The 13,821-nt window shown below is 47.0% G+C and overlaps 1 protein-coding gene across 1 annotated transcript in view; it reads right to left on the reverse strand.

Annotated features, from left to right (window-relative positions):
- CLCN1 (chloride voltage-gated channel 1) overlaps positions 1–13,821 on the reverse strand; it is a 72,422-nt gene that overhangs the window by 13,872 nt on the left and 44,729 nt on the right. The window contains exons 15-17 of the mRNA XM_018553805.1: positions 11,794–12,007; positions 3,703–3,836; positions 1,876–2,075 (exon numbers count right to left, since the gene is read on the reverse strand). Coding sequence (XP_018409307.1) covers positions 1,876–2,075; positions 3,703–3,836; positions 11,794–12,007 — 548 coding nt within the window. The remainder of the gene's footprint in view (positions 1–1,875; positions 2,076–3,702; positions 3,837–11,793; positions 12,008–13,821) is intronic.

Here is a 13,821-nt window from a genome sequence, read left to right on the forward strand (position 1 = left end):
TTGGCAGAGCGGACAGCTGCAGCGTAAGACATCCCCCGAAAATAAGACCTAGTGTATTTTTCGTGAAAAAAAAAATAAGACAGTGTCTTACTTTTGGGGAAACACGGTATCATAAAAATGTGTTTTGTTTGACAAAACTAATGAAAACATTTTTAGTTCCCATTCATTTTGTCCATAACAAATGTTTAGTCTTGGCACATGTCTAGTAATATGTGTGCATGTGTGTGTGGGGGGGGATTTTTTGTTTTATTTTTTTTTGCTGTTGGGGGGCTAAACAGACCCCTGACATTCCCCTTTTGAAATAGGGAAAGAGATTGAGGACACAGAGTCCTCTGCCCATACAGATGGGGGGAGAGTAGCAGGGATCTGAGGAGGAGCTGGAGCCTGTGCCACTCCTCTTCTCCCTGCCAAGCCGTGGCTGTGATGGCCGCCTGGCGCCCATATTTCCAATTGGCGCCCTGTGCTCACCAGCTGCACCTGAGGCGAGTGCCTCACTCGCCCCATGGTAGCTACAGCCCTGCAGGAGATCCTGAATGGGCAAATGACAGCTTCTCACCCCATAGTTGAAGGTCTGTTATTCCCCCCCCCCTACTCCCTCTGCCGTCCGCCAACCCCCAAATCCTACACCCATCAATGCAACATGCTCACCCTATTATGTATTGGGAAGAAGAAACCGGGGGCTGCAGCAGTTCAGGCTTCAGAGATGGAAGCCTGTATTTGCATAATAAGCTCCTCCCAGTTGCCAGGGTGCAAGACAGGATAAAGAGAGCTATGAGCAGGTGCCTCTATGTCACCAAAAAGACAACCTTGAGAGAAGCATGGATGCTATCACCGATCTCTTCTTCACGAAATGCTAATCCTCTTTCAATACTTTAAAGCAGGGGAAGGCAGCCTTGGCATGCCAGCTGTGGTGAAACTACAAATCCCATGAGGTACTGCAAGAATCTGACATCCACCATCATGCATGAGTGCCGAGGTTGCCTACCCCTGCTTTAAAGCCTACATCCAGCCAAATTTTCGCACAGCGTCATGCCTTTCCATTATGCAGGCAGGCTCTTGATGTAAAGGGGGAACTCTGAATTGAAACTTCTGATGGGAAGGGGGGCTTCTGATGTGAAGGGGGGCTTCTGATGTGTAGGGGGGCTTCTGATGGGAAGGGGGGTTTCTGATGTTAAGAGAGCTCTTGGTGTGAAGGGGACTTGTGATGCCAAAAAAGGGGGACTCTGATGAGAAGGAGGGCTCCTAATATGAAGGGGGGCTTGTGATGTGAAGGGGTGGCTCCTGATTTGAAGGGGGGACTCTTATATAAAGAGTTTTTTTGCCTGGGATCCCCCCTTAAAATCCATACCAGACCTGTACCTGCGATAAGAGTCTGGTAAGTATTATTGAGAGGGATATACACCATTTTACACATTGTTGCATTACATTTTCTACATTTTAGACTGGGTTACCTTAAGATTTTGCAACTTTTAAAGGGTGCCATGAATTAATAAAAGGTTGGTCATTTTAACAGGACATGTAGTATCCCCTCTGGATTATAGCTATTGATGCCTTTCCAGTTGTAGTCATCTTGGAGACAGGAAGAGAGGAGAATTCTAGTAGTAGTAGAGGGTCTAACCATGACTTACTCTATCCAAAGCTTTAGCTATACCTGTAGATATATTTCCAACCACCTTCAAGTCTGGCACATGAGACAGTGAAGACTTCCATACCAGTAAAGAGATCATATATATAGGAGATTGTGGAAATTGGCAGCCATGTCTTCACTGATCCATGCAACCCATGTGGGCACTCTCTGTTTCCAAAAATGATGACCTTTCATTAGCTTATTTGATCCTGACATTAGAAAGATTATTTGTGGTCCGGTTTCCTCACCTCCTTCTTCTCCTCCTCCTCGCCTCCCGTCTCTTCTTCATCCACGAAGCGGAAGGAGTCCCGCTTTCCCCCTGGCCTTGCTGACCTCTGACCTTTGTATGGAGGGGACGCCATCTTCAGCCTCCTCTCCTTGCTCAGGACTCTCTCCAGTAGGTCTGTGATCTCCGACCTCTCGATTGACCCAAGGAGCACCATGCAATCTGCAAGGAAATACAAACATTACATGCAAACTGCGTTATAGGTACCTAAAGATGGGTCGGGGAACGGGTGTATGTCTGTGGGCTCCTCACAACTTGTCCAGACAACTTTATTCTGACAAATCTAAGAGAGAACAAATAATCTTTCCTGGCTCCTTGCCCCAGCTCTCCATTGTCCTGTCAATACATAAACATGTTCTCTCAGTCGTTACGAACATGCATGTTTATGGAGTGGTTGCTGTTTAGAGATTCTATACTACAGTTAGACCTCCCGATTGCTGTCTCATGTTGACTTTGTAGCTCCTATACATATACCAGAAAAGTAACGATTTCTCAGTTTGTACCAAGGGAATCGTTTTAACCTTTTTGGCACAGCAACTCTTGTGAAGTCACAGATTACAGAAAACCAGTATGCTGAAATTGTTATGAAGAGGCATCTAGAGCTTTAAACTTTTTTAAGGGTTATAGGTGGAACATGGTGGTTGGATTTAGCTCATCGCTTCCTGTATGTCTTATATGCTCTAATAGTGAGATCTCCTGCCATCATGTCAAATAAATAAAAGGTCCTGCAGGGATGGTGGGAATCCCTCATAATGGGCACAGCAGGTATACAGACCCAGGAACTCAGTGCAGGGATGGTGGGAGCTCCTCATAATGACCACAACAGGTGTACAGACCCGGGAACTCAGTGCTGGAATGGTGGGGATGCCATATAGTGAGCAAAGCAGGTGTACAGACCCAGGAACTTAGTCCTGGAATGGTGGGGATCCTTCATAGTGAGCACAGCAGGTGTACAGACCCGGGAACTCAGTGCAGGAATGGTGGGAGCTCCTCATAATGGGCACAGCAGGTGTACAGAGCCAGGAACTCAGTGCAGGAATGGTGGGAGCTCCTCATAATGACCACAACAGGTATACAGACCCGGGAACTCAGTGCTGGAATGGTGGGGATGCCTTATAGTGAGCAAAGCAGGTGTACAGACCCAGGAACTTAGTCCTGGAATGGTGGGGATCCTTCATAGTGAGCACAGCAGGTGTACAGCCCCGGGAACTCAGTGCAGGAATGGTGGGAGCTCCTCATAATGACCACAACAGGTATACAGACCCGGGAACTCAGTGCTGGAATGGTGGGGATGCCTTATAGTGAGCAAAGCAGGTGTACAGACCCGAGAACTCAGTGCAGGAATGGTGGGAGCTCCTCATAATGACCACAACAGGTATACAGACCCGGGAACTCAGTGCTGGAATGGTGGGGATGCCTTATAGTGAGCAAAGCAGGTGTACAGACCCGAGAACTCAGTGCAGGAATGGTGGGAGCTCCTCATAATGACCACAACAGGTATACAGACCCGGGAACTCAGTGCTGGAATGGTGGGGATGCCTTATAGTGAGCAAAGCAGGTGTACAGACCCGAGAACTCAGTGCAGGAATGGTGGGAGCTCCTCATAATGACCACAACAGGTATACAGACCCGGGAACTCAGTGCTGGAATGGTGGGGATGCCTTATAGTGAGCAAAGCAGGTGTACAGACCCAGGAACTCAGCTCAGGAATGGTGGGAGCCCCTCATAATGGGCACAGCAGACCTTTTAACATAAATAAACTGAAGCCATATTTGCCCGGTTAACTTACCAGGAGACTCCACTAGAGGGAGCGTTTTGTGCGTGCAGGTCTTCACTACGTGCATGAGGTCTCTATAGGTGCAGCGGGAAGATACGTAGCGCACATTCCCCATCATGATGTCTTCTACAAAAATGTTGTATTTACTGTGAAGAAAATTCAGGAATAAAGTGTTTGCATGAAGGAAGATCTCTATGGCCCAGCCGGGAGACGCCTGTCGCTGCCTAGCTCTAAATCATTTTATTTGCTAACCTAACATGTTATTCGGGTGATTTATTTCTGCCACTGAAACATTGTTGTGAAAATAAAATGAACAAGTCAATTTAGAGAAGCCAAAAGCCAACACTTCCTCAAATCAAAATGATTTAAAAGGACCTTGTCATCAGACCATTCATTTCAACCAAAATCTTCCCATGAAGTAATCTGTGCATTTACTGTTACTTCCCTGCTAACACCTCCCTTGTGTCATCACCCAAAGGCACTGAGAATGCTGCTAGGCACCACCAACTTGGATGTAACTGGGGACTTTATGGTGTAGGGGAGGAGAGTGTAAGCTCCTCTGTACAGAAACTAATGTGACTGGCTCAGTGTTCTCTGTACAGCACTGCGGTATATATATGTCAGAGCTATATAAATGTAGAATAATAGTGTGTGACTATGGGGGGACATTAGAGTGTAAGCTCCTCTGTACAGAGACTCCAATGTGACTGGCTCAGTGTTCTCTGTACAGCACTGCGGTATATATATGTCAGAGATATATACATGTAGAATAATAGTGTGTGACTATGGGGGGACATTAGAGTGTAAGCTCCTCTGTACAGAGACTCCAATGTGACTGGCTCAGTGTTCTCTGTACAGCACTGTGGTATACACTGAGTGGCCAGATTATTATGACCACCTGACGTTTTTTAGGCAAATTAGCTATAATTTGGCACTGAAGTTGCTAGAGGGCCAGACCATTATAAATAGGGAAGCGGGTTGTTTACCACGACAGTAGAAGTGATTTGCTTCTGAAGATACGGGGAAACAACGCGATTTAACAGCCTTTGAACGTGGGATGATTGTTGGCGCTCGGAGCCATGGAGCGAGTATCAGCAAAACAGCAGAATGCGTTACATGTTCAAGAGCAGCTGTTGTTAAAGTGTTTAAAGACCGGACTGTAAGCCGAAAATCTGGGTCTGAACGTGCGAATTGTGGCCGTCAGCGACTAGTCAATGAAACCAATCCATGTGTGACAACGATGTCTCATGTTCCCTGAATCACCCTTTCACAATCTGAGCCCGATGGATCCTGTCATTGTCGTCTTGGAATATGCCCAATGTGCCATCAGGGAAGAAAAAAAATCAATTGATGGGAAAAATCTGGTCATTTAGTATATTCAGGGGGGCAGCTGACCTCATTTATTGGGGACATAACATTGCTGAACCTAGACCTGACCAACTGAAGCCACCCCGGATCATAACACTGCCCGAAATCCAGGTGGTGACTTTTTTTTTGGGCCGGGCAGTGTATATCATTTGAATCAGTCTGAGGGGGCAAATGTCCCCCATCCCAATCCTCTCTGGGATTGAAAAGAACTAAACAGGGTCATGTACGGTGCTCACCATTTGGAAAGGGGAACATTTTAATGCCATTCAGAATACAACATTGGTCTTATAATTTATTTGGCTACTGTTCCTTGGATTTCACAAGAGATTAGACTGGACATTGCTCATTCAATTGCCGAATGTGGCCGATCTGAAGGGGTTAAACAAGTTGAGGGTGTACCAGCCAGTCCCATCAGATGTTTATAAGTTATTCTACTCGCTCCTTATTACTTGTAGAGACTACAAAGCTCACACTGTTCCTGAATACTGATTGTTAGCTAATTACTCCTATTAAACATTTGTGATTCGGCTGCTCAATGCGTAAATGTCAGTACATTAGTTCTCCGTGCCAACAGCTCAATGCTGCTAGTTTTCAGTGTGGAGCTTGCGGCACAAGGAACAGAAGCGTCCATGCGGTGACAATGTAGCCAAGTGTCATTTTTAGCAGTTAATAACACTTACAAAGTACATATATGGGGCTGCCAAGAGGTTGCTCTGTCTGTCCATCCATTCCTAAGATGTACAGAGCACAGCAAGTCAGGTGACCTTTTACTGCAGTTAACTACCTTGTTTCACTGTAACCCCAACACTAACCCTCCCTGTAGCCCTAGCACTGACCTTTCCTATAACATTAATCCTCCCTGTAACCCTAACACTGACTCTTCCTATAACATTAACCCTCCCTGTAACCCTAACACTGACCCTTCCTATAACCCTTACCTCTACCCTCCCTGTACCCCTAACACTAACCCTTCCTATATCCCTTACCTCTCCCCTCCCTGTAACCCTAACTCTGCCCCTTCCTATAACCCTTACCTCTACCCTCCCTGTACCCCTAACACTAACCCTTCCTATATCCCTTACCTCTCCCCTCCCTGTAACCCTAACTCTGCCCCTTCCTATAACCCTTACCTCTACCCTCCCTGTACCCCTAACACTAACCCTTCCTATATCCCTTACCTCTCCCCTCCCTGTAACCCTAACTCTGCCCCTTCCTATAACCCTTACCTCTACCCTCCCTGTACCCCTAACACTAACCCTTCCTATATCCCTTACCTCTCCCCTCCCTGTAACCCTAACTCTGCCCCTTCCTATAACCCTTACCTCTACCCTCCCTGTACCCCTAACACTAACCCTTCCTATATCCCTTACCTCTCCCCTCCCTGTAACCCTAACTCTGCCCCTTCCTATAACCCTTACCTCTACCCTCCCTGTACCCCTAACACTAACCCTTCCTATATCCCTTACCTCTCCCCTCCCTGTAACCCTAACTCTGCCCCTTCCTATAACCCTTACCTCTACCCTCCCTGTACCCCTAACACTAACCCTTCCTATATCCCTTACCTCTCCCCTCCCTGTAACCCTAACTCTGCCCCTTCCTATAACCCTTACCTCTACCCTCCCTGTACCCCTAACACTAACCCTTCCTATATCCCTTACCTCTCCCCTCCCTGTAACCCTAACTCTGACCCTTCCTATAACCCTTACCTCTACCCTCCCTGTAGCCCTAACACTGACCCACTGTGTAGCCCTAACACTAACCCTCAACTTAACCGTTACAATTACACTCCCATATTTAAACGTAACCCTCTGTATGCATACACACCTATCCTGTGACTGGGATCAGGGTTGGTGGTAAAGACCAACCCTTCCTGCACCAAAAAACACCAACATGAGGTGCCGGCATAGAAAATGCATGTCCTAACACTTTTCAGTCAGGGTATCAGAGACCGTCCATATGACTATTTATATCATCATTTTTGTCCCTGATGAATAATCAGTTTAGTACGGAGGGGAGGAGTAGTCATCAGAGGAAAAAGTAAAAATATTTATCTATGATTTTGTGGCCCAAATGGTGGTAGTAACCATGAAGGAACACCGGATCTGTCCATCCATTCCTAAGATTTACAGAGCGCAGCAAGTCAGGTGACCCTTTACTGCAGTTAACTACCTTGTTTCCCCGAAAATAAGTCCTAGTACTTTTTTGGGGAATTGCTAAAATATAAGACCTACCCCGAAAATAAGACCTAGTTGTGGCCATCCCCAGGGCCGGTGGTGGCATAAGGGGGGAACTTGAAGAACCGCGGGAGAGAATCAGCGGTGCCAATGAAGCCAGCGCTAGAGGAAGCGAGGCGGCAGCGGAGGGAGCAGAGCCGCATAAGCCAATGCTTCCTCTATAGCTCCGGCTCCTGTCACAGGCGGACATGAGCTCCGCCTGTGAGGAACCGATAGTGAAAGCGCGCTCATTCTGGTTACCAAATTGCTCCTGGAAAGGTACGGAACCCTCTGATTGCCCCGATCACCCTATTCTTAACTTTGCCATTTTGGATTATTTAATTTGGATTTGCATTAACTTTGGATTGTTGTACATTAAAAAACAAAATAAGACCTACCCCGAAAATGAGACCTAGTGTGTTTTTGTGAGCCAAACAAAATCTAAGACAGTGTCTTATTTTCGGGGAAACACGGTAATACATCAAGTTGATCTCCCTGCCCCTTGCCTGTGACTGGACAATGAAGGAGCAGCAGAGACTGGTGAAGGAACCAAAAAAAACAAAAAACTATTAGACCATTGGAGTCTTAAAAAAACACCTTAAACTACCTTAATTTTTATCTTCCCTATTGACCCCAATGGATTTTGCCAAAATTTTGCCAAAATATCAGAAATTTAGCAAGAAATTTCAGCAGCAAAATGAGTCAGATTCCATTATAATCCCTACTAGTAAGCATTCTTAAAAAGAGATTTCCCTTTCGATGTCACACACATCCGCACTCGGCAGCGATAACACAACATGGAAATCCTCTCCCGCTATTTATAGACGGATAAAAAGGGTTCCTGAAGACCCGTGGGGGGGAAAGGTCTAATTAAGGGATGAGGGTCCCACATTGCCGGAGAGCTTCAATAACAACTTTCCAGGAATGAGAGCGCAGCTTTCATCATAAGCGTATCGTCTGCGCGCGGTCAGAGTGCACGGGGCTCGTTTGAAGCTGTCCGTGCTCTACCACAGACCCTAATGACAGCCCGTACTACAGAGTCCATGTGTTGTACTGTCACCTGGAACTGTCACTTCTCCCCACTCTGTTCTTATTGTTGCCTTGGTTATAGTCTATGTAAACTGACTGTTGTTTCTCCACATCGAAAAGACTCATCGTTTCCATATAAACCAGCTCCGGCCAACAAGTGAACTCAGGGAATAATGCCGACACTACCCAGAGGAAGGGGCATCTGTGCAAGGTGGCTGAGGGGTTAGTACTGCTGCCTTGCAGTGAGGGGGTCCCGTGTTTGATCATTTCAGTTATTTTAACCCTAACCCTCCTTGTAAGTCTCACACTAAGCTTTCGTGTAAAGGATTCCTGTAACCCTAACACTAACCCATCCTGAAACCCTAACGCTAACCCAACCTGTACCCTAACACTAACCCTTCCTGTTATCCTAATACTACCCCTGCCAATAACCCTAACCCATCCTGTAACCCTAACACTAACCCTCCCTGTAACCATAACACTATCCCTCTCTGTAACCCTCAAACTAGCCCATCCTATAACCCTAACACTAACCCAACCTGTACCCTAACAATAACCCTCCCTGTTACCCGAAAAATAACCCATCCCGTTGTCCTAATACTACCTCTGGCAATAACCCTAACACTAATCCTCCCTGTAACCATAACACTAACCCAACCTGTACCCTAACAATAACCCTCCCTGTTACCCTAAAACTAACCCATCCTGTTATCCTAATACTACCCCTGGCAATAACCCTAACACTAATCCTCCCTGTAACCCTAACACTATCCTTCTCTGTAACCCTAACATTAACTCTCCCTACAACCCCAACACTAACCCACCCTGTAACCCTTACACTAATCCTTCCTATAACCCTAAAGCTGGCCATACACTGCTCTATTTTTGTCATTCAACCCGTGGGCTGAACACTTCAAGCGCATTGATCGAGAAATCCACGCTGTTTAATTTGTATTCTGGCAACAGCCGATGGCTGTTCATTGGCTGCCAACTCTGTTCATACGAAGATTTTCCAACCGGTTCCTTCAGTCAGCTGATCGAGGGATGTTCCTCAAGAACCGGCCGAAATTTACACAGTGTATGGCCATCTTAACACTGACCCTTCCTATAACACTAACCTTCCCTGTAACCCTAACACTGACCCTTCCTATAACCCTTACCTCTACCCTCCCTGTAACCCTAACACTAACCCTTCCTATATCCCTTACCTCTACCCTCCCTGTAACCCCAACACTAACCCTTCCTATATCCCTTACCTCTACCCTCCCTGTAACCCTAACACTAACCCTTCCTATATCCCTTACCTCTACAATCCCTGTAACCCTAACATTAACCCTCCCTGTAACCCTAACACTACCCCTTCCTATAACCCTTACCTCTACCCTCCCTGTAACCCTAACACTGACCTTTCCTATAACATTAACCCTCCCTGTAACCCTAACACTACCCCTTCCTATAACCCTTACCTCTACCCTCCCTGTAACCCTAACACTGACCTTTCCTATAACATTAACCCTCCCTGTAACCCTAACACTACCCCTTCCTATAACCCTTACCTCTACCCTCCCTGTAACCCTAACACTGACCTTTCCTATAACATTAACCCTCCCTGTAACCCTAACACTACCCCTTCCTATAACCCTTACCTCTACCCTCCCTGTAACCCTAACACTGACCTTTCCTATAACATTAACCCTCCCTGTAACCCTAACACTACCCCTTCCTATAACCCTTACCTCTACCCTCCCTGTAACCCTAACACTGACCTTTCCTATAACATTAACCCTCCCTGTAACCCTAACACTACCCCTTCCTATAACCCTTACCTCTACCCTCCCTGTAACCCTAACACTGACCTTTCCTATAACATTAACCCTCCCTGTAACCCTAACACTACCCCTTCCTATAACCCTTACCTCTACCCTCCCTGTAACCCTAACACTGACCTTTCCTATAACATTAACCCTCCCTGTAACCCTAACACTACCCCTTCCTATAACCCTTACCTCTACCCTCCCTGTAACCCTAACACTGACCTTTCCTATAACATTAACCCTCCCTGTAACCCTAACACTACCCCTTCCTATAACCCTTACCTCTACCCTCCCTGTAACCCTAACACTGACCTTTCCTATAACATTAACCCTCCCTGTAACCCTAACACTACCCCTTCCTATAACCCTTACCTCTACCCTCCCTGTAACCCTAACACTGACCTTTCCTATAACATTAACCCTCCCTGTAACCCTAACACTACCCCTTCCTATAACCCTTACCTCTACCCTCCCTGTAACCCTAACACTGACCTTTCCTATAACATTAACCCTCCCTGTAACCCTAACACTACCCCTTCCTATAACCCTTACCTCTACCCTCCCTGTAACCCTAACACTGACCTTTCCTATAACATTAACCCTCCCTGTAACCCTAACACTACCCCTTCCTATAACCCTTACCTCTACCCTCCCTGTAACCCTAACACTGACCTTTCCTATAACATTAACCCTCCCTGTAACCCTAACACTACCCCTTCCTATAACCCTTACCTCTACCCTCCCTGTAACCCTAACACTGACCTTTCCTATAACATTAACCCTCCCTGTAACCCTAACACTACCCCTTCCTATAACCCTTACCTCTACCCTCCCTGTAACCCTAACACTGACCTTTCCTATAACATTAACCCTCCCTGTAACCCTAACACTACCCCTTCCTATAACCCTTACCTCTACCCTCCCTGTAACCCTAACACTGACCTTTCCTATAACATTAACCCTCCCTGTAACCCTAACACTACCCCTTCCTATAACCCTTACCTCTACCCTCCCTGTAACCCTAACACTGACCTTTCCTATAACATTAACCCTCCCTGTAACCCTAAAACTGACTCTTCCTATAACAGTAACCCTCCCTGTAACCCTAACACTGACCCTTCCTATAACCCTTACCTCTACCCTCCCTGTAACCCTAAAACTAACCCTCCCTGTAGCCCTAACACTAACCCTCAACTTAACCGTTACAATAACACTCCCATATTTAAACTTAACCCTTTGTATGCATACACACCTATCCTGTGACTGGGATTAGGGTTGGTGATAAAGACCAACCCTTCCTGCACCAAAAAACATGCATGTCCTAACACTTTTCAGTCAGGGTATCAGAGGCCATCCATATGACTGTTTATATCACCATTTTTGTCCCTGATGAATGATCAGTTTAGTACGGAGGACTAGTCCGCAGAAAAAGTAAAGATATTTATCTATGATTTTGTGGCCCAAATGGTGGTAGTAACCATGAAGGAACACCGGATGAACCAGCATGTCCACATGTATTGGGGGTGGATCTGTGACCAAACTGTATTGCTGAGCTATAGCAAGAAAAAAGTGAGGTCACCAGCCTGCTGGAGGTGCCTGGGTCACATGACCGGCAGAATCATGTGATCCATGATGATATCATTTGGCAAGTAAGAGATTCATTTAACAACACGGCTCACCTGACGGAGCAGCCGGACAGGTCCGGCAGGTACGGCAGCTTCTTCGTCTGTATGATGGAGTCGTAGAGGCTCGGCTGGAGGTTTTGCGCCACCACATTCGCCATGATGACGGAGAAGAGCATGGGCAGGATGTGCGATATCTGACCAGTCAGCTCGAAGCAGATGACGGCGGTGGACACCGTGTGGGTGACGGCTCCGGTGAGCGCGGCCGCTCCTGAAAGAGGAAAACAAATGACTTGTAACAAAGTGAGAACGTGAAACTTCCCAAAGAGAACAAACTGTGAGAAATGTGACAACTTGTATTGTGATGCACCTGGAATGGATGTAGACGACTTAACTACTTGAGTCCCGACATGTTGCACCCCCTTCCTGTCCAGGCCATTGTTTCGGTTTGACTGACAATCACTCTGTCATGCAACACTGTATCCAAAGGAACTTGATATCTGTCTTTTTAGAGCTTTCTTTTGGTGGTATTTTATAAGCGGTGGGAATTTTCATCTTTTACTATATTATGGAAAAAAACACCCCCAAAAAAGTAACAAAAATCACTTCCCCTTTCTGTTATAAAAAAATAAAAGTACCAAAACCCCCGAAATTACCCCTTTTTGGAAAGTAGACACCCCAAGGTGATCTGATTTTTTTGCCACAGTTCTTCAGAAATGAAAAACATGCCGGTATTGAAGGGGTTAAAATACGAAGCTTGAGTAATGTCTAGGGATGCACCAATACCGTTTTTTTTCAGTATTGAGTAACGATATTTATCTTTCGGTACTCGCCGATACCGAGTACCGATTTTATGGAGCCGGCTTCCCGGGCAATCGGGAAGTCGGGCGGTGTGTCATTACCCGCAGCCCGGCTTCTTGATTGCCCGGGAAGCCGGCCCCATGCTGTTTGGCCGGCTCGATGTTGATTGGCCAGGAAGCCGGCTTCTCGGCCAACCAGCATAGAGCCGCCTTCCCGGCCAATCAGGAAACCAGGCGATGAGTTATTAGCCACAGCCCGGCTTCCTGATTGGTCGGAAAGTCTGCTCCATGTTCCCTCGCGGCACTGCCGTTTAGAGGAAATCTCCCTCTGACCGGAAGTTCCGGTAGCGGGGTAGTTATCGGAGCAGTACTCGGTATCAGCACCGGTGCATCCCTAGTAATGTCCATAAGATACATTACATGTACAGGTCAGAGGGAGGAGAAGGTGAAGAAGGGGTTAATGGTTCAGTTCAGATACAGTAGGAGGATGGGGATGGAGGGGGGGGTAGTGTACAGATGTCCCGGGTAAGTATAGGGAGGGGTTAATATGCATGTCAGATGGAGCTGACATATACTGTAGAGGGGTGAGTGGGTGCTGCTACTAGATGACACTGTTTCTGGCAATGGATGATACTGGTACTTATTCACCAAATGTCACCCGGTACCAGACGGCTGGTCGGAGAGCAAAGTGCTATCCACAGCCATTGATCACAATGTATGATGCTGTGATCGGCGGCGCAACCAGACGGGTGCACATCATTACGTTACACGGGACGCCGGCAAAGGGAGGCGGGGACATTCATCCAGCGGGATAAGGTATACCGCCGGGGTCCCCTCCTTTGCAGCTTGTCGGGTTCTCAGTCTACGACCGAGTGTCGGACTTTTCAAAGTGGGTGACACCAAAATAATGTCTATCAGCCATTTTGGTGTCAACCCCCTCCGATGGTGTCACCCGGCGCGGCCTGCACACACCCCCCACGCCCCCCTTGTGATGCCACTGGCTGTGATTGGTCACAGTGATTACATGGGTCACCATTCTGTAGCCAATGGACAATGCAAACACTGTAAAGCGCCCGTGCGCGCTAAAAGGTGCGCACGAGCACAGAGAACAAACATTTGCTGGGAGTTCTTTAAACTAAAAGCGATGAATTGGGCTATAGGACTGTTAGTAGAGGACGGCGTGCTGTGACTGAATAGAAGGAGTACGCACGCTTTGCATCTATGACTTTTCGAGTTGGGGGAGGGGGGGAAGGGGGGTCCCCATAAACTGGGAGCCTTATTTCTC

The sequence above is a fragment of the Nanorana parkeri genome, unplaced genomic scaffold (assembly GCF_000935625.1).
Source record: "Nanorana parkeri isolate BGI_ZX_2015 unplaced genomic scaffold, ASM93562v1 scaffold130, whole genome shotgun sequence".
NCBI lineage: Eukaryota > Metazoa > Chordata > Amphibia > Anura > Dicroglossidae > Nanorana > Nanorana parkeri.